General features: G+C 32.7%; 2 protein-coding genes across 5 annotated transcripts; one reads left to right on the top strand and one right to left on the bottom strand.

Annotated features, from left to right (window-relative positions):
• Nucleotides 1-6,112: 6,112 nt before the first annotated feature.
• LOC125861697 (trihelix transcription factor ASIL1-like) lies at nt 6,113-8,428 on the top strand. Its single transcript, XM_049541546.1, has one exon. It carries the CDS (start codon nt 7,112-7,114, stop codon nt 8,258-8,260), a length of 1,149 nt encoding a protein of 382 aa, XP_049397503.1. The 5' UTR covers nt 6,113-7,111; the 3' UTR covers nt 8,261-8,428.
• A 62-nt stretch (nt 8,429-8,490) lies between these two features.
• LOC125861695 (pentatricopeptide repeat-containing protein At3g16010) lies at nt 8,491-14,985 on the bottom strand. 4 transcript variants are annotated; one of them, XR_007445974.1, is made up of 4 exons: nt 14,519-14,985; nt 11,302-14,225; nt 9,951-10,271; nt 8,491-9,570 (listed from the first exon to the last, which is right to left on the bottom strand). XR_007445974.1 is itself a non-coding variant. In XM_049541545.1 (3 exons), exons 1-2 carry the CDS (start codon nt 14,592-14,594, stop codon nt 12,388-12,390), a joined length of 1,914 nt encoding a protein of 637 aa, XP_049397502.1. In that variant the 5' UTR covers nt 14,595-14,985; the 3' UTR covers nt 8,491-9,570; nt 12,378-12,387. The 4 variants fall into 4 exon arrangements, 1 of the variants encoding a protein (XP_049397502.1); XR_007445973.1 differs by lacking the exon at nt 9,951-10,271 and having other exon boundaries at nt 14,519-14,640; nt 14,821-14,985; XR_007445972.1 differs by lacking the exon at nt 9,951-10,271.
• Nucleotides 14,986-20,323: the final 5,338 nt, after the last annotated feature.

Here is a 20,323-nt window from a genome sequence, read left to right as displayed (position 1 = left end):
AGCCCTTATTTTGAAAAATTAAAATTGGGTTGACAAGAAATGGATTACAAAGAATTAAACAAAAGGGGTAGGAATGCTAGTTTAATACTCCCTCAGTCATATTTGAAGTAGTAGTATCTGCTTAGTTCAAGAAATTATTTTAAGATAATAATTACTTCAGAAAGTTAAGACACAACAAATTACTTTATTTTTCAGTGTTACTTTTGCTATCAAAGAGGTAAAAAATAATAATTAATAGTTCTCATTTTTCAATAGCATTTCTCAATTAAAAAAAAAAGATTAATAAATTTGTTTCATTCTCAATGTTTTCTTACTGAGTATTTAAAATCTTATTAGATGCTTAAAATAAAATGAAAGAAATAATATAATTTAAAATATTTGAGAGTATGTTATGAACTTCTTGAATGGAATGTTTATCAGTAATTTCTTTTGACTATATAAGTATTAATTCTTCATAATTTATGTATCAATAATTAGAGAAAAAATATGAAGAGAGAATGAATGATAACTCTTTATTGATTCTTGTATTAATTCAAATAAAAAATATCACGCCCCGAGTCTACATCCTGGACGTGGACAACACTCAAGAACCATTGCTGGTCTTCAAGCGAATCTTTGGCATGGCTGATTACTTAGCGGAAGACTTACTCAAGCAATGATAGGCTCAAAACATAATTAAATTAGTTAAACTCAAATCCATCTTATAAAGTCTGGTAAATACTCAATAACAATACTTATAGTTTGTAGAACAACTCAAAGGAAAGTAAATACTAAGAGATACCTTGACTCTATCTATCTATAAAGCATCTACTATTAAAGAAGGATGTTGGGACAAGACTCACGATATCTCAAAACTACTAACTAGAAAGTAAATGTGAAGTCATCTAGAATGCAAGGAGGCCCCCCAAAAGCTAGGTGAAGTGTAAAGTGATCATAACGAAGTGCATGTTGATGATTTTGAACACTTGTATCTGCATCATAAAAAGATGCAGATCGAATAACATTAGTACATTTGAATGTACGAGTATGTATATAGCTGAAGAGAAATAATTGAATGTAAGGACTGCAAAAGATAAAAATATACTCAAGCTGAATGTAAATAAATAAAGAAGTTAAATCAGTTAAAGCTTTACAAAATACTTACTCATCTCTGAACTCAACATAATAAGTGATATATTAAAAATACACTTTAACTCAACTGGGAGAATCTCTAACCGACAACCATCACTATGAGATACGTGATGATACAACGTCTTGCCCACTGCCAAAATTAGCCTATACTGTGTTGGGATATAGAACCTCTCAACTAAGTGGATTCACTTAGCTATAAGGATTCGTCTAAAAAGTATGATCCTTTTACTCATGTTAGCAGACATGATTTATGAGAATTTTGAGTTGTCTGAACTCATCCCCATATTGGTGCTCAATACTACTTCCAATAAATATATATTCATGATCAAATGTATAAACATACTCTTTCTCTGGTTTGAGATAATTGCTCAAACTATCCTCTTAAAAGAGGTAACTGCTCTAAAATATCTATGAACTCATTGCTCATTTAGAAAACAAGATTTCTCTTTGCTAAATGTAAAAAGTGATACATTTAGGTATACTTAGTTCTCTTATACTCTTGCTCAAATCTTGGTTAAAACTCTTTCTCAAACTCCTCTTTACTCACTCAAAAACTAAGTTTAAAACAATTATGATTTGTTTAAAAGATTCTCAATAAGGACTCCATGAATATTCAGGAATAGGGTTCAAGCTGATAAATAGACATGAATAATCAAATCAATAATCTCAATACACAATATACAAAAATTCAATAATTAGGAATTAAATTTCAATTATAAGAATCGGGAACTCAAGAACCCAGAACTCAACATCAACTCATCTCGAGAATACTCAAATCTAAGAATAGAACTCTAGATTACATTTTTACTGATTTGAAAGTGGATATAGGGAGTGAGGACGAACTAGTCCAACACTATGATAGTCTTACATACCTGAAAGAATAAAGTTCTTGGCGAAATCGATGAAGCTTGAAGAACTCTCGAAACCCTAACTTTTCTCCTTTTGGAACCTTAACTTGAAGTGTTAATGAATGTAAAAGAACTGATTAACGCTTTCTAAGCTCTTAACTAGGTGAAAACATCATGGTTTAGACTTGAAATAGGGGTTAAAATGACATAGCTTAAGTACCAAACACATAAGGAAAAGACCAAAACGACCCTAACTTAAAAGATGATGGAGTGCCATAATAGGAAGGCTACACGGATCTTTTAGGGCTCCACGGTCCGTGAAATACCTCACCATCCGTAACATCGTATGTGAAACTTCGACTACCTAACAAGGTTTCACTAAAATGAGCATAATTTTTTACTTCGAACTCAAAATGGAGCAAACTTGGTGGAGTTGGAAAGAGGACTCATAAAACTTTAATTTGATAGGTCGTAGTCCACCTAATTCATTATATGTTGAGACATATGGTCATTTGAAGTTGACCTAACTAAAATCTTATATTAAAACTCAATCCGTAAGAAAGCTTTCAACTAAACTTTGTGCAAGTGGATTCTAGTGACCTTAATTTATATCCAAAATCATTCTCATATTTAAAGAATTGACATTAACTTAAAAGCTGACGGGTGACCTACAAGGATCCCTAAACGGTCCGTACAAGTCAACACGGGCCGTCTAGGATCCCGTTATGGTGACTCAAATCCTGGCAGTCCCGGATGGTTAGGCTACCTCCCCTAAACGGGTCGTGGACCCATAAACGAACCGTTTAGGGTTCTATGAAGGTTCCATGGTTCATTTTGAATTTGTGGACTTGCCTGTAAGCCCTCTTTAGCCTTTCTCAAAGTTTGAGGTGTTACAGAAAAGTACATCCTTATTTATAAACAACTAAAGATAAGAAAATTGAAAATATATATGTTATTTTCCTTATAGATATTAAATTTAAAGGAAACTAAATATTTTGCGATTAATGTAAATTCTAGACTTGAAAGGAAAGTAAATACAATAGATATTCACTAAATTAATAAGCCCTCTATGATAATAAACTCTTCAATCCTGACTTGGGCCACTGAAAAGAATCATCGATTTTGATACAATAATATATTTTCAAAAAAAAAAACTTATATAAATATATGACTCCATTAATATTATGAACTAATTTTTTTAAAAAAATAACAAAAATATCTAAGACAATTTAGTGAAATATGATTCTAGTATTATTTTTTTGTTAGGATTCAAATCTAGTTGAACCCAACCCATCGGGTCGTGTGGGCACCTAATCTAGTTGAAGCCTCTCCATTTAAGGCATTTCATCCGTTTTAGGAAAGGGTATTTTTGTCTTTTCCTTTTTCACACTTGTCTTAGCACGTTTTTCCTGACCCAATTAAGGGTTTAGTCAGATTCTAAATCACCTATTCACGTTCCTAAATACTTAGGGATTTAGAGCGAGATTTCAAGAGGAGAAAAAGGCTAAGTTTCTAGCGTTCATCAAGATTTGTGGAATTCGCCAAGAACATCGTTCTTTCCAGGTATGTAAGACTTCCCACAGTGATGGACTTGTTCTTCCTCACACCATACATTTAATTCATCCATGAATTCGTCCATGAAATCATTTATTGAGAGATTCTTGAGTAGTTCTTGGTTGGAGCTTTATCCTTTAATAATGGAGGTTTTGAGTTTTTTGAGTTGATGATCTTGAGTATGAGTTGTGATTCTTAATAGGAATTGTGTAAAATTTCTATGGATTCATGTTGGGTTTATGAATTAAAAAGAGTTTGGAAGAAATCACTTGATTCTTTATGATTTAGGACCATAATTTGAGCATAAAAATTTGTCGAAAACATAGGGAGGGGCTGGGGCGGGGCGCCAGCAGTGCGCCCAAAGTCAACCCCAATAAATTGAGGTCTGGGCGACGCATCATTAGTGCGCCCAAACCTAACCCCAATCAATTGAGGTCTGGGGTGACGCGTCATCAGTGCGCCCAAACCCAACCCCAATAAATTGGGTCTGGCGCGAGCGCCACTGTTACACCAGGGTCACCTGGTATTTTTTCCTTTTCGTGCTTCATTCCGAACGTGTTCCTTTGAATCGTGAATACGTTCGCTTCTTTGTATTAGCTTCTAAAGTCTCCATTAATCCTTGAGAGATCCCACATGTCCATGTCTTAATTTACATTTCAAATTGAAGTAAAATTAAGAGGAAAGTTCAAGAGGTCTTTTGAGTCAAATTGAGAATTCTTTTGTAATCAACAATAATTATGAACTAAGTCTTGAGAAAGTAAGTATGAGAATGAGAATAGTTGTATTCATGATTGAAAAAGAGTATAAGGGAATTAAGTATTCCCAAATATAACACTTTTACATTTAAAAAGAGAGAAACATTTATTTCTAAATGAGTTTGTGAGTTCAGAGATTATTTCAGAGTATTACCTCTTTTAAGAAGATCTTTTGAGTAATTATCTCAAATTGAGAAAGAGTTATGTTTTATACATTTGAGCATCAGTTTATATATTATTGGTAGTAGTATTGAGCACCAATATGGAGATGAGTTCAGACAACTCACATTCCTCATAAACAATGTAACCAATATGGGTAAAAGATCATACTTTTTAGACAACTCCGTATTACTTTTAAGCATAGCTTAATTAGTGGATCCACTTAGTTGAGGTGTTCTATACCCCGGAAAGGGTTAGGACAGTTCTGACAGCGTGGGTGAGACGTTGTATCATCATGTAGCTCATAGTGATGGTTGTCAGTTAGAGAATCTCCTAACTAAGAGTAAAGAAAATCTTGTTGTATTTTTATACATCATTGCTAGATCTCCTATTTTATAATGTTTTAAATATTGCATTTATCATTGTTGATTTTGTATTGGAGTTGAGTTGAGGTGAGTATATCTTTTTGCCTTGTTATTTCAGATGCATATGCTTTCAGTTTTCCCCTTACATGCTCGTACATTCAATGTACTGACGTCATTCGACCTGCATTTTTTTATGATGCAGATACAGGTGTTCAGGATCATTAACAAGCACTTCGTTGATACCATTTGCACTCCAGCTAGCTTTGGTGAGCCTTCTTGCTTTTCGGAAGGATTCATAGTTATCTCTTGTTTTGTTTAAAGTTGTCTGGGGTCCTGTCCCGACATCTATCTTAGTAATTAGAGGCTTCGTAGATAGTTATACGTTGAGGAGTCTCTTTATTATTGAGATATTTTGAGACAATTGATATTAACTTCATAAGTATTTCTATATGTTCATTGATTTGAGTTTGACTTAGACTTTAAACTTTAATTATGCAATTGAAAGTCCTATTTTGTTTGAGTAAGTCTTTCGCTGAATAGTGAGTCAGAGCAAGGATTCGCTTGGAGACCAACGATGGTTCTCGAGTGCCGACCACGTTCATGATGTAGGTTAGGGCTTGACAAAATGTTATTGATTTATTGTTATTGGGTTATTGAGTTAACGATTTTCTTAAAAAAAATATCAGGTTATCGGTTCGATATTGATTTTAAATATTGGGTAAACCGATAACTCATTAAGACGGTAGTAATTTACTACTCTATCCATACATAATTATTAAATATTGATCTCAGTATCTTATTGATTATTGTCTTTACTCATTAGCGTTTAATTCACACTTTACACTGACTTTGAGCTCACAACTTCACGTTATACAAAACATCAAAATCTAAAGTAAGAACCATATTCTTAATTTCTCTGTGTGGTGCACTTGTATAGTCATTTTCATGTTAGTTATTATTGTTTTTATTTTATGAGCGTTCTGTAAAATTATATTATTGTCTTGTCCTGTCAAATTATTGGAGAAGTCATATATTATTTTACAAACATCTTCTTATCGGGTAAACTGAAAATCGAACCATTAAGGTCCAAAACCTATAAAAATATCTTATTAATTTGGATATACACACCCCTAGATAATAGGATTCTCAAATGTGTAGTTGAGAATCCGATAGTAGGTCAGGCGTCAGTTGGCCATGTCTCTTTAAATTTTCAATAAAATAAATAGTTGGCCCTAATAATGTTAGGACACATGTCCTTACACCCGTGCTGTTGATGGACCCCAAAAGCAGCCGGAAGGAAAAATCACACTCGGCGCACTTGAGCAACTTTGGTGGTTGCACTCTCACCTGATTTTTGCGTCTCTCTCTCTCTCTCATCTTTGCTACCCCAGAAGATGAACCCTACTAAATTTTCATTTTTTTTTATTTTCATGTAATCCTTTAACAGTCTTAGATCCTTAAAGTTTTCTTGAATTTGTTCTTGCTACCTGTTTGATTTTCCCTCAAAGTTTCAAACTTTTAAGGCAATTTCAACAAGATTCCCTTTTTTGAGGTAAGGGAGTTAAAGGGTGTTCTTTTTTTATTTATTGGAACTTAATCTGTTGGATGTTCTTGATTTTTAGATGGATTTTGGTTGTTAAGGTGTTTGATTTGCTCAAACCAAAAAAAAAAAAAATCATTTCTTGAAGTAAGGGAGTTAAACAGCAGGGTATCTCTTCTGATTGGAAACTGATAAGTTCTTTGTTTTTTTTGGGATGTGTATTGAGTTGTTTAGGGGTTTGATTAAGTTTCCAGTTTTAAGGCTGTTTGAGTATAAATTCCCCCCTTGTTGAGGTAAAGGATTATAGGGTTTTCCTTTGAATTGTGTCTGAGAAGTTTTTGTGTGGATTTTGGGTTTCTGTAGGCATATATTCTTGAATTTGATGGAGGGTTTCAGTTGTATCTGAGAAGTTTCTGTTTGGATTTTGGGTTGCTGTAGGCATATTGCTTGAATTTGATAAAGGTTGTCAATTGTATGTGAGAAGTTTCTGTTTGGATTTTGGGTTGTTGTAGGCATATTTTCTTGAATTAGATAAAGGGATTTTGCCTGTATCTGAGATTGATTTTTTTGAATTAGGTTTTTGTGATGGTATAAATATGATGGAGAAACGTGTTCATCTAGTTGCTAGAAATAAAGTGTTAATTTGGAGTTAAAATGGACCGAAATTGATCAAGAAAACGTTGTGCTTGGAATTTGAACTTAGACTCTCTCTAGGTATTAGTGTGTTGTAGTAGTAGACACTTGGTTTGTTGTGCTTCAATGGATGACATTGAGGATAATGGGAGATATCCACCCAACCCTTATGGCTTGAACCAGGGTTATGAGTCATCCAATCGCCAGAAGCTTCCTGTTCACGACACTTCTTATTCAAGGCATGTCGACAATCAGTATGTGGAGGAGGCGGATGATGATGAAGAAGTTGATGATGAAGAAGTTGATGGCGAAGAAGAAGAAGAAGATGATGATGGCGAAGAAAATGGTGTCCAGCGGATAGGGAAAGATGTGTTTGATGACGATGATGATGATGATGATGAGTATGGAGATTCACAGAGGCATCAAAAGAAGAGGAAGTTAAAGAGCTTGTTATCAAGTTATGAGTTTGCACCTCGAGTACCACCACCATCTACTACAGCAGCAACTGCTCCTAAGCCTTCATTTGGTGGTAGGAATCCACTTTCAGATTGGTCTGAACATGAGACATTCATTTTGCTTGATGCTTGGGGTACTAGGTTTGTTCGGCATGGGAGGAAGAGTCTTCGATCAGAGGAATGGCAAGAAGTTGCAGAGAGAGTGTCACGGGGGTCCAAACTTGAGAGGACAGACACCCAATGTCGTAACCGTTTGGATACTCTGAAAAAGAAATACAAAAAGGAGAAGATGAAGTTTGCAGAGACTAGCAGTACCACTAGCAAGTGGGTGTACTTCAAAAAGATGGACATGTTACTAACATCAACTCCCCAGAAAACTGGTGTTTCATGTGGAATGGACTCTGGAGAGTATGTTTTCATGAGCCCAAAAACTTATCTGAATCGTGCTAATGGCTTGGATGAGATGAGGGACAGTCCTGCTAACTCAGAATCTGCTGATGGTGAGGAGGATGGTTCAGAGGATCTTCCACCAAAAAGATCAAGAAATGTACAACCAGGTGGGAATGGGAATGGGAATGGGAATGGACATTCTTTCAAATTAATTGCAGATTCTATCCATAAATTTAGTGAGATATATGTGAAGATTGAGAATAGCAAGAGACAGCAAATGATGGAACTGGAGAAAATGAGGATGGACTTCCACAGAGAATTGGAACTCCAAAAGAGGCAGATTATGGAGAGAGCTCAGGCAGAAATTGCAAGAATACGTCAAGGAAATGATGAAGAGAACGACATGTCTGCTGAAAATGTTAGTGGATGATTAGCCAGATTATCTCTCTATTCGTTCTATGTTGGCTATTTTCCATTGTTGTATTATATCTTGCATTTTAGTTTCTCACCATTGATGGCTATATGCAAGACAACTTAATGTGATGTAAGAATGTATCTGGATGTAGTTTCAGCAGTCAATAATAACATTATGGAGATCACAACTGCAGGAATCGTCTGTTAACCTAATCCACTCTTATCCAATACTCTATAGCTGTTTAGTGGTTTAGAACTTACTCGAGTTCAATCACAGAAACCCATCAGAATTTTCTTAAGATATTGGAATTAAAGTTCTGGTAAGAGGAGGCGGCAAAGCCAGTGGGTGCGACTTCCGTGGGCAGCGATGAATCCATGATTTAGAGTTGATAGGTTTTGGTCTTAATATCCAGTCATTTTGTGTTTGTGTATTGTATGAGCTAAACACCTTGGTGAATATTCACAGGAAAACCAAAGAAAAAATAGAGAAGCCATTTGTGATGTTTCTTCACATATTAGGCTCCTCTGTTGAGCTTGATGTACAAACTCTACCACAAGTAACTTCACTTTTTGAGCAAACAAAGCAATGTCTGCTCATTTCACATTTTTCATTAATGTTATGTTTAGATCATCCTCCATACTACAATATACTAACACTAGTATGTGCTGCTATTTTCCATCTAAAGGCTTCTGGTGGTTATAACAGAAGCTGCAATTGGAGACGTTTCTAACTGTAACCACACACCTATCAACAAGATATTCGAAATATTACAGTAAATTCAAAGTGAGTGTTTTTATATACAATTGTTACATGTATTCCCAATATCAAAATTATTGCCTTCAATATTCTCAAAAGGACAGACTTTCCCTGGTGAACATAACTTAAAGAGTTCCCTGTAACGTTAGTACATTTAAGCAACTTATCAAAAAAGATTGTTACATTTAAGCATTCCTTGGTGATACCCACACAACATATGGTAGCTCTCTTGATAAGAGATTTGTGGCAATTGGTCAGCTTGTTATATGTTGAGACAATAAGACCTGACATGCATCCCAATTGACAATATCTGTATCAATAGTTGAACCTCAACATGGATAAGGCCAGCGTCTTCATCCTTGCGCAATAGTTGTGTAAAACAAGAATAACTTTGGTTTCAAACTGGTGGCTATGCCTAAATATACATGAGTTTCAGTATGGTGATGCAGTGTTGCTGGCTTCAAGGGACTATTATGCACTGTATAATGCACATAGTTTTGCAGTTTGGATGATGAGGAAAATTCTACACCAGATGCAACAATTATGGCAGCCAACACCAGTGGGTTATCCTGCAAAAGAAATACATCATATTATTTTCTTGATCTGACAACAAAATCAATGGCATTTCCATTTCAGTTTAATACAAATTGCACACAAGGGTAACATCCCACCAGCATAGATTAGAGAACCATGGCAAAAAGTCTGGCATTCAGTATCAGAAGTATGAACTGGGAAAATATAAGGACCTGCACTCTAGTTTTGGCGAAATGAAATAGACCTTCCTTCTGGTTGAGAAAGACAGACACCTCCATGACTTAACAGTGGAAGTGGAACAAAATAATGTTGTCATTGAGAAACCTTTTACTAGTTTACCCATCATTTATCCAATTATCTTTCGAAAGAAATAGATTCAGTTGATAAGTATCTTCAAGCTTAAGAAACATAGTACCTAAGTATCAGTGGTGAAGCTCTAAGCCAACCAAGGCATGGATAAAAAGATACCACCCAGCTACATCCCCCACCTTGATTTAAACCTGCTCTTCATTTCTTTAGTCCATTTTGTTTCCTCTCCTTTCTTTCTGTTCTCACTTTCATCTTTTCCTCTTGTTTCATTTTCTCTCTTTTTATCCCTTTTCACATCATATTTGTTCCTCCACTGTCTTCCCTTCATTCTATGAATGTTCCCAATTCAGTAACAGCCACTACCATTAGCAACACCAAGTGGTAACTCTTCATGATCTCCCATCATTAATGAACCCCTTTGAGAGACCTGCACTTCTGGCAAAAAAGCTACAAGCGGAGTAGGTTTTTATTTTTTTTCAACTTATGCTGAGCTAAAGGTAATTAGTCCTATCATGTACTCTCTCCAAATGATATAATTTTGATTTGTTCTCTTAGAGTCATTTACCAGCTGAAGAAAGAAGAGGAACAGGGAAGTCTACCAAGTTATACATCTCTGAGGTGGTTAGCAATATCTCGACAAATTTTGATGGCATCATCAACCCTAAACCATGTCCAACTGGAGCTTAGTTTATCATATAAATTCAATTAAAATAATTAACTTTCCAAAAATAATCAATTAACCCATTAAATTAGAGCAAAGATGTCTGTCAGTTTCACATATCAAGTAGGTGTTCATTTTCAAACCTAAAGAGGGCGTGTACAAATGGTCCTGAAATTTAACCCAGATGATAATACAAACAGCTATGTAACACAAAGAGAATGACTGAGAAAAGCAATGCCTTTTAGGTAAAGACATTTATCTCAAGGATAGATAAACAACACTTCACCAAAATGCACATAAATAATAGAGTTTACTTGAATTACCGAAATGATATAGTTAAGTATTGCAATTTGCATTACATTTGGTTCTGAGAAACTGCATAAAGAGGGTATAAATAATCTAAATTAATTTTAAAAATAAGGTTAACACACCAGAACATAATAAAATACTAACTAAACCAACGTAAAATATTAGAAATAGAACAGTAAAAACCTAAGATGTCTTAAATATACAACAAAAATAATTTGTTCAAAGCAAATAAAGCTTTAGGTAAAAACATTGAAGTGTTGTTTTCATAATTTCACATTTAAGTTTACATATTGATCTTTTTTGATGACTAAAGTTTACATATTGATCTTCGAGAATTTCTATTTCAAAAAGCTCATTTCCTTGGATTATTTATCACACCTCCCCACCATAATTTTAATCTATTATATTGGGACAAAAGGGATTTTTGGATGAACCATCATGAATTCATGATATACTTTTTTTATTGGTAAAATCATCCCAACCATACCTTTTGGCAACCGAATAGAAGATGAGCAGGATGAGTGATCTTGATGCCTCCTAATCCTGTCTCATTCTAGACCTGAAATTGGAGTGGACCAAAAGGTTACTGGAGAATTTCACTTGTAGGAAGCAATAGTTAAACCCTGGTCATTTTGAGAGAGGAGAAAGGGAGGGTAGACAATCCTTGACATTTGAAATTTCTCAACATGATTATGAGTAAATTGATCATAGAAGCTCGCTAGCTTCAGAAACTGCAGCAAGAAGGGTCACAATGATCTACTTAACCGATAGAAGGGCAAGGATTGCTAGCTCCAGCCTCCATGTAGCCACAGGGGTCAAGTAAGGAAAAAAATGAACTTCATTGAATCTTTGAGAAACACCAAAGCCCATATAAAATAGTTTTTGGCACACTCTAAGGAGATAGAAAGAGCAGATGTTAAATATCCAGGAGCACAAAGCAGTGGAATTCTGGTGAAAAATATCCGATGCAGAGGACAAGTGAAACTTACCTTCTCCCCATTCCTCCTTCCCAAAGGAATTTTTTATATAAGGCCAGAACCACAGTTTCTCAAAGCAAGTTCTCACTTCTTAGAACAAAGGAACTACCAACAGGTAGAAGAAACACTCACTAATGGAAATTTTGTAACTCACGTACCCACAGACAGAATTAGATATATTTACGACAGAGAGAATCATGAAACAAAAGGAAACTGATCAGGTCCAACTGCCAAAAGCTAACCATCCTTTGTCTTTTGTTACAGGGTGCTGCCAAGCCTAATTCCACTCAGTGATTTGAGAAAACAGGAGGAAGATTCCGTGCACATGGTAATATGTGTACTTAACATACCACTTCAAACCCTTACCCCAAAGTGAAAATTCAATCACATATCTGCAGAAGCCAACACCAGCATCCAGCAGGGAGAATAACCAAAATGCTGCAATTATTTGCCACTCAATTTTACTAGAGCATCCTAAAACGATACATAAAGCTGCGTATACTGCCAGGCCAAGATGATTTAAACGGTTCCCATGTACTAAATAGTGTAAATAAAGAAAAGCACTAACTAGAAGAATCTCCCATACCAAAGCTCCCTCATGAAGTCTGACATGTACCATCCTCATCAACATGACCGACTGCTTCAAGTATTGACGAGTATGTAATAAGATCATATTCAAAAGCATTGGCACGCATCTCTTTCATCAGTCTTGCAGCTTCCTCGAACATCCCAGCACGACTTAGGCAACCAAGAATGGTGTTGTAAGAGACAGCATCAGGTTTAATTGTTGAATTTTTCATTTTTGTAAACATTTCGATCGCTCGCTGTGGGTCACCAGTCTTGGCCAAACCATTTAGTATTATGTTAAATGAGTTTAAGTCGGGAGCACAACCATTTTCTTCCATACTACGAAACATGGAAAAAGCCTCATCTAGCATACCTGACCTCACCAGCCCGGACATGAGTGCATTGTGTGCATATACATCCGGAGAACATCCCAGCTTTTGCATCTCATTGAAAAGATTGACAGCCTCAGTCAAACGGCCACATTTCCCGAAGTGCTTTATCATTACAGCATATACCCGAGAACTGCTAGATCCACAACTCTCTTTTAGTTCTTGAAACAACTCATTTGCAGCTTCATAGCGTTTTGCTTTTCCAAGGCTATTGATCAAGCTGCAATAGGCAGCTGGACAAGGAGGAAAGCACTTCTCGTCCATCTCCTCAAGCAAAGCTAAGGCTTTTTCAACTCTATTTTTCTTGCAATACCCATCAATAAGTATTGAATAAGTAAAAGAGCTTGGAGCAACACCATTTGCTTTCATTCTGTCAAACCAAGATGAAACCTCAGATATTGGCGCTTTCGACTCAAACAGGGATTTTATAACAGTATTATACGTCACAACATTCGGTTTACAGTTTAATGACTCCATTTCATTAAACAATTTAAAAGCATCACCTATACGTCCTCCCCTTCCTAGAAGGTTTATCACATTGTTTATCAACACAACATCCGGCTTACATCCCTCTTTTAGCATGGACAGAAATATAGAATACGCCTCCTCGATTCTACCAGCTTTACCAAGCCCTCTTATCAATTCAGTGTAAGTATACACAGTTGGGGCACAAGCATTCTTCTTCATCTCATTGACTAATGCTAAAGCCAATTCGACCCTACCCATTTTGAAGTAAACTGCTAACAAGGTTGTATATATCTTTGCAGTGGGATGTAAACCATTGTCCTTCATTTCATCAAATAACCTAATAGCAGAATCATCACGACCTAACTTTGCATAGGATGATATAAGAGCACTGTAGGTTACTGTATCAGGGAAACAGTTGCCCTCATTACACATTTCACTGTAAAGCTCATGAACTTTTTCATGTTGGCCCTCTTGCATCAGCATCAAAATAATGGAATTGTAAGTGGTTGCAGTTGGCTTGCACTTGCGACCTTTAATCTGGTAAAATATTGATAGTGCTTTGTTTACCATTTTTGCCCTGCCAAAAATTCTCACAGTCTCGGAGAGATCGGCAGGAGTAATAACACATGTACTCCGTGCCATTTCTTGCACTGTCTTCCACATTTCACCTGTCAGCCCAGCTTCTTCAAGACATCGAATCAAAGTCAGGTAAGTAGTAGAATCATGTTCAAAGTTCCTCCTTTTACCAGCCCACTTAAAAAACTGAATTTTCACATTGACCTCCATGTCTATTTTCATAACCTCTCGAACCAATTCATTGTCTACTTTCAACTTTAGCACCTCCAATGCCTTTTCAGCATCAGGACCCCACTTAAATATCTTCAGAATCCTGATGAACCTCTCATCCAATATCCTTACAGAACCCCTTCTTAAGGGTGGTCTCGTCTCTTGGATACCTTCTGTTTCAGCCTTAGGCCTTGAGATTTCAAATATTTTAACAATATCACTTTCTGCAACATAAACAAAAAAAAGGCTATTACGGTATTACCATTCACTATCTTTGTGCATTTGGGGAAAAAGAGGTTTTTTTTCTACAAGTTATACATGCCATGAAAAATCCCAGTATGTGCATCACATAGTAGCTTCAAATTTTCCAGGGCAATCAAAAACTATACCAAAGTTGGAATCTAATAGAACATTGATCTATTTTTATGCATCCTAAAACTATATACAACTCTTTCCTGAATCAACAAACAAAATGAATAATATAGTTCACAGGAAGAAGTAGAAGCAACACACTCACCTGTCTGCTTAATTCTCTGACATAAACAAGAAAATGTGGATATACTTCTCCTTGAACAAACAGTTCCTATCATCATTGTAACTTCAACTTGAAGAAGCAAGTATGCTTCCCACAATCAATACCTAAAACAATATTTGCTAAAAATCATGAGCAATCAACTCGACATAGAAGAAGAGAAGTGCATCTAGCAGTCGGCAGATGCCTCTGACCGTAACTCTCTCTATATATAAAAATTAGGCTTGCTATACACTACTCTCAGAGAAAAAAAAAGATAATGGGTGCAGCGATATTTTTCCAGCTACCTTGAAATTCAATTTATACCGGTGGTGGTGGTATCGTGGCGGTAACGCGGCCGCTAGATTGGGCGGGAGTGGTGGTAACGCCGCCGCTAGATTGAGCGGTAGTGGTGGTAACGCCGTAATGGGCAGTGAATTTGGGAAATTGATAATTTTTGGATGGATGCTCAGTAAAACGTTAACCAATTAAAATATTTAGTAACTCAATATCTTTTTATTTGTTAAATTTTGAGTTGATACATTTTTTATATTTCAAATTAACTTAATTATTCAATCTTTAAAACTATTTTTAAAATATTCTTTTATTTTTATCCTTCATTTGGCATGAATTATTTTTTTTGGAAATTTCTTACATTAATGTGGCTGAGATTTTCAAAATAAAATGTTAAAGTTTTACCTCCAAAGATTTGGTTTCAACATAAACTTTTTGTCATTTTAAGGGTTACATATTGAATTTTGTATTAGAAATGAATAAAACAAATTATTTAGTATTAAAATTAGTTATTAAGATTAATATTATTGATGAGTGGGAGAAAGATATGTCGGATCTTTGACAAATGGATTTGAGTTTCTGAGTTGGATTGTGTTTAGATTTAGGTTTAATTATATGAGGATAAATAAAATAGTGTCACATTTTTAATTAAAAACTTATATATATCATATTAGATTGTAGTAGCTGTTATGTGAAAACATAATATATTTTTTTAACCTAATAGGTGAAAGAAGAGTATTTTAAAATTATTTTTAATACGTCATTTTGACCCTTTTTAAAAATCAAATTGGTATTGATGAAAATACTTTAAAACTTAAAAATATGGTGAATTGTCATTGTAGCAGAAAATAAGTTTATTAGATTATTGACTTGTCTGTTGAAGTTTGTTTTTAGTTATTGTAGTAGTTCTTAGCAAAATAAGTAATTTAGTTTATAATGAATTTGAATTTTGAATTTTATTTAGGTTGTTTGAATTGTTGAGATATTTTAGATTGTTTTAAATTTCAAATTATGCATATTATGTTTTTTATGTTAGCTATTTAAAGCCCTTAATGCTTAATAAAATTATTGAATGTCGTTGAAAGCAATTTCAATCCAAAGAGAGATATTTTCAACCCCCTTTTGCAGACCCATTTTTAAAAAACACCAAATGTGGTATCAAGAGCTCCATTGATCTTACGGAATCTGTGAAATCTTTCAAAGAACTATCATACTATTTTTAACCCGCAAAGGCTATTTTTCAATCCTTTTAACTCATCATGACTACTATTTTCAACTCGTGTTTTTTTCAACACACAGGCTTTTCTAAATCAACTTTTAACCAAAAATAATGGCAAATAGCAGTCTCTCTTTGTGCCCCAAAAATTTTCACACGAAAATTATTAAATTTTATCTGTGAGAATAAAATCATATTTTGAAGCATATGTGATATGTGATGTTGTGATGGAAGAAAAGCTCTCACAACCTCTCCCTGCAAATTCTACAAAAGCTCAGATTAAAGCACTTTCAAATAAACTACTACACAAGACAATGTCACGATAGCACAGAATCAAAAGAAGAAATTTTGCAAGTTTAAAAACAATGAAAAGAATCAAACAACAACTTTCAAAGTAGAAATTGAGGAGGGACATTTTTTCAATTACAGTGACTGAAGCAAAAGAGGAGTGTTGAAATTTCCTTTTAGTTACTGCATTAGTTTTTAGAAAAATAAGTTGTTTAGTTTATAATGAACTAGTAAACATGTCCGCGCTTAACGCGGTGCGAAAAGGTATTAGATTCATGATTTTTTTTAAATATTGTTAATTTCGATCTTCAAATTCAAATAAATTAAATATTAAATTCTAACTCACTTTAACTATATTTTAAATTTCTTCTTGAGGTATTAGCTTCATCGAAAAAGGAAACAATTCCTTGATTGACACAATTTAATTATCTCGTTCCTTTTCTTTTATATTGAAGTATTAATAATTGAACGTTAATATCCTTTTATCCATCTAACTGCGTTCTTTTCTAGAGTTATGATATAGTAATAAGTATAAAAACCACTTAGTTATCAGGTAAAAAAATATATACGCTTTAAGTGATAAATAAAATAAATGCTTATAATATGTCATTTTCTCATGCAAATGCAATTGTTAATGATCTTGTTGAAGAAAAAATACTAAAAATTAAATAAAAAAATACATGATTAATAGCCACAGAACTTCTGCCTTAGAGAAACTGTCTTAAATAAAAGAAAAATATTAAGATCCTATATATAAAAATATTTTTACAATGTTTTTCTTTCGTATATCATGAAAAAAAAATCATCAAAATGCAATTAATCAACAACATAAGCATGTGTATAGAAAACAAAGTCAATATAGTGACAAACAATTATAAATGTGAAAAAATCTACATAGTCATCCTCCTCTTTTCAAATTTCTTCTATATGACTCTCAAAAGCATTATTAAAATTCAAATGATTTTAAGTTTATATATCATTTCATAGTCTATAAATGATTAGTAGCGTGAACTACTCTTCCCAGTTTGCAAATCAAATGACAATATTTGATTAATTAATTTAATTACTTTTGCATGCCTAATTTATCATATCATGAATCATTATAATATATAAAATATTTTTGTAAAAGAATGAAAGTAGTAAGAATAAAGCATAATCAGGAATCATAATGATATAATATTGATTCAAGAAAGAATAAATTTTAAGTTATTAAACGTCTAGTTGTAGAAGAAATCGTTAAGACTTCTTCAATTTTTTTGGAAATATGCCTTTTGAGTTTAATTTGTTATATGGTTAATCTGTAAGGTCGTAAGCACCTAAAGTAGGATAAAAGATAAATAAAACTTAAAAAGGCAAGTTATTATGGGTATAAACTTTAGTGTTATAAAAACTTATAAGGAATAATTTGTAACATAAATTTTTAATTTTTTTATGCTAAAGATTAAAAAAATTCTAGAGGTATAAATAAGAAAAGAAAAAGAATTTAAAAAAATAGATGAATATGAAATTATGAATCATGACCCAAGTGATGTCTCACCTCACCTCTTTTATATCTAACTTTACCAAATATATAGCGAGATTTTTATGGATACAAAAAAGCTACTAAATTATCAATAATAAAAATAAGATATTAGACGATGAATCTTTTAACTTATGTCTTATCATTTCACATTGATAGAGAAGTTCAATAGCACATATTTTGACAAATCCCACAATATGATATAAATTAGATAAGGTAATATGTTTGAATGTAGGTTAATTTTTTTTTAAAATCAAGAAGAATTTCAATTAGCATATCAATTGAGAAATTGAAGTCTAAATAAAGAATGTATTAAAAGAAAAGTAAGGATAAGTTATAAACAAACAAAATATCAAGAAAAATTGTGTATGACATTTATCATTAACTAAAGCTATTAAAATGTCAATAGAAAAAATGGGTCATTACTTTATCAATATAATCATCAATTTTTTGTACTTATCCCTAAAAATCCACATTAATATAAGAAGTAGAATAATGTATATTGTGATAATCCACAACATAATATAATATAAATTAGAAAAGATGATATTTTATGCATTAATGTGAAAATAACATGAGATGAAATTTAATTCATCAATTGAGAAATCAAAATTTTAAATAAAAAACAAATATCATAATAGAAATAAACACAAGAATAAAGCAATATAATAAGATAACATGATAAAATGACAAAACACGATTATACAAATATAATATTTTGTTCCAAAAAAATTCAAGAATCTATAAAATAGCAAACCAATTGAAAAAATAGTCATCTAAATGATAATGATGAAATTGTGATACAAAATAGCAGAACAATTGAAAAATATAATCATCTAAAATGATAAAGATGAAAGTATATGATTCAAAATATCATTTATTAAAATCTTATATAATATTAATATTGGTAAACAAAAACAAATAAAATGGTACCTGAATACTGCCTAAGTAGTCCCATCAGAAGGGAAGCAATTGGTGAACAAAAAATATTTCTCCATGACATAAATAGTTAGAGATTTATAGTAACTATGAAAGGAGATATTGACTTCATCTCCACAATTGATTTTGAGATAAAAAAACATTTAATGTCATAAAAGAGTATAAATAATAATTAAAAGAGAAGATGAAAAGTTGAAGAATTGGTCATGATCTTAGACGTGGGGGGAGAGGGAGGGTGGATTGTTTTTACCATTAAATTTAATAAATTAATTACAAGTGATTATAGATAAAGAATAAAACATAAATTAAAATATTTAGACAATTAAAAATCCCAAAAGAAAAAAGAAAAAATGAATGGAGGTCATAGAGAGGTGCCACATCACCTTGTCTATGTTCCTCCTTTATATATATACTAGACATCGGAGCCCGTGCTAGCACGGGCCCAATATGTATCATTTTTTGTTTCAATTTATGTGACAAAGACAAAATTAAAGAGTTAATCAAACTTTAATATTAATTTAAAATAGTTTAAATTTTTAATTATTGTTAACTATGGTAAAAAAAATATATATGTCTTTTAACATTCTAAATTGTTAATTATTGTTGTATGATTTGTAATATCTTTTACGCAATTTTGAAATAATAAAGGTTATTTCTTCTTTCTCAATTTATGTGGTACTAATAAAATTTCGAGATTCAATCAACTTTTTTTGTCTTTAAAATATTATGTTGTTAATTACTGTAAATTATTGTACTTTCTAAGTAATTTTCAAATAATATATATTATTTCATTTGTCTAATTTATGTGTCACCGATAAAATTTGAGGAGTTAATCAGATCTTTTACATATTTTTATATCTTTTGAATATTTAAGTAAATAATTATTGTGATTTATAATAATTTATACAATTATTTTTTTAAAAAAATGAACAACAAACAAAACGAATTCATTATAGGAAAATTACCAAAGCATCCTTGAATACATCAATAATGGGTCCCACTTTTTGTTAAAAAAATATGCATATTAGAAGGATATTTTTGTCCAAAGTGGAAATAGAATAAGTATAAAGCATTAAAGTCTTTTAAAATTTTAAATTGTTAAATCTTATTGTATAATTTGTAATACTTTTACGGCATTTTCAAATAATAGAGGTCATTTTTTTTTCTCAATTTATGTAGTACTAAAAAAATTTTGAGATTCAATCAATTTTTTTTGTCTTTGAAATATTTGTAGCTGTTAATTACTATAATTTATAGCACTTTCTAAGAAATTTTCAAATAATATACATTATTTCATTTGTCCCAATTTATGTGTCACCGGTAAAATTTGAAGAGTCAATCAGATCTTTTATATATTTTTATATCTTTTAAATATTTAAGTAATTAATTATCGTGATTCATAATATTTTATACAATTATTTAGTATAGTAAAATAAATTTAAAAGAAACAAACAAAACGAATTCATCATAGGAAATTACCAAAGCATCCTTCAATAAATCAATAATGGGTCCGACTTTTTGTTTTTAAGAAATTGCACATTCGAAGGATATTTTT

Source organism: Solanum stenotomum, chromosome 4 (assembly GCF_019186545.1).
Source record: "Solanum stenotomum isolate F172 chromosome 4, ASM1918654v1, whole genome shotgun sequence".
Classification (NCBI taxonomy): Eukaryota; Viridiplantae; Streptophyta; class Magnoliopsida; order Solanales; family Solanaceae; genus Solanum; species Solanum stenotomum.
This window is presented reverse-complemented; position numbering and strand designations above follow the sequence as displayed.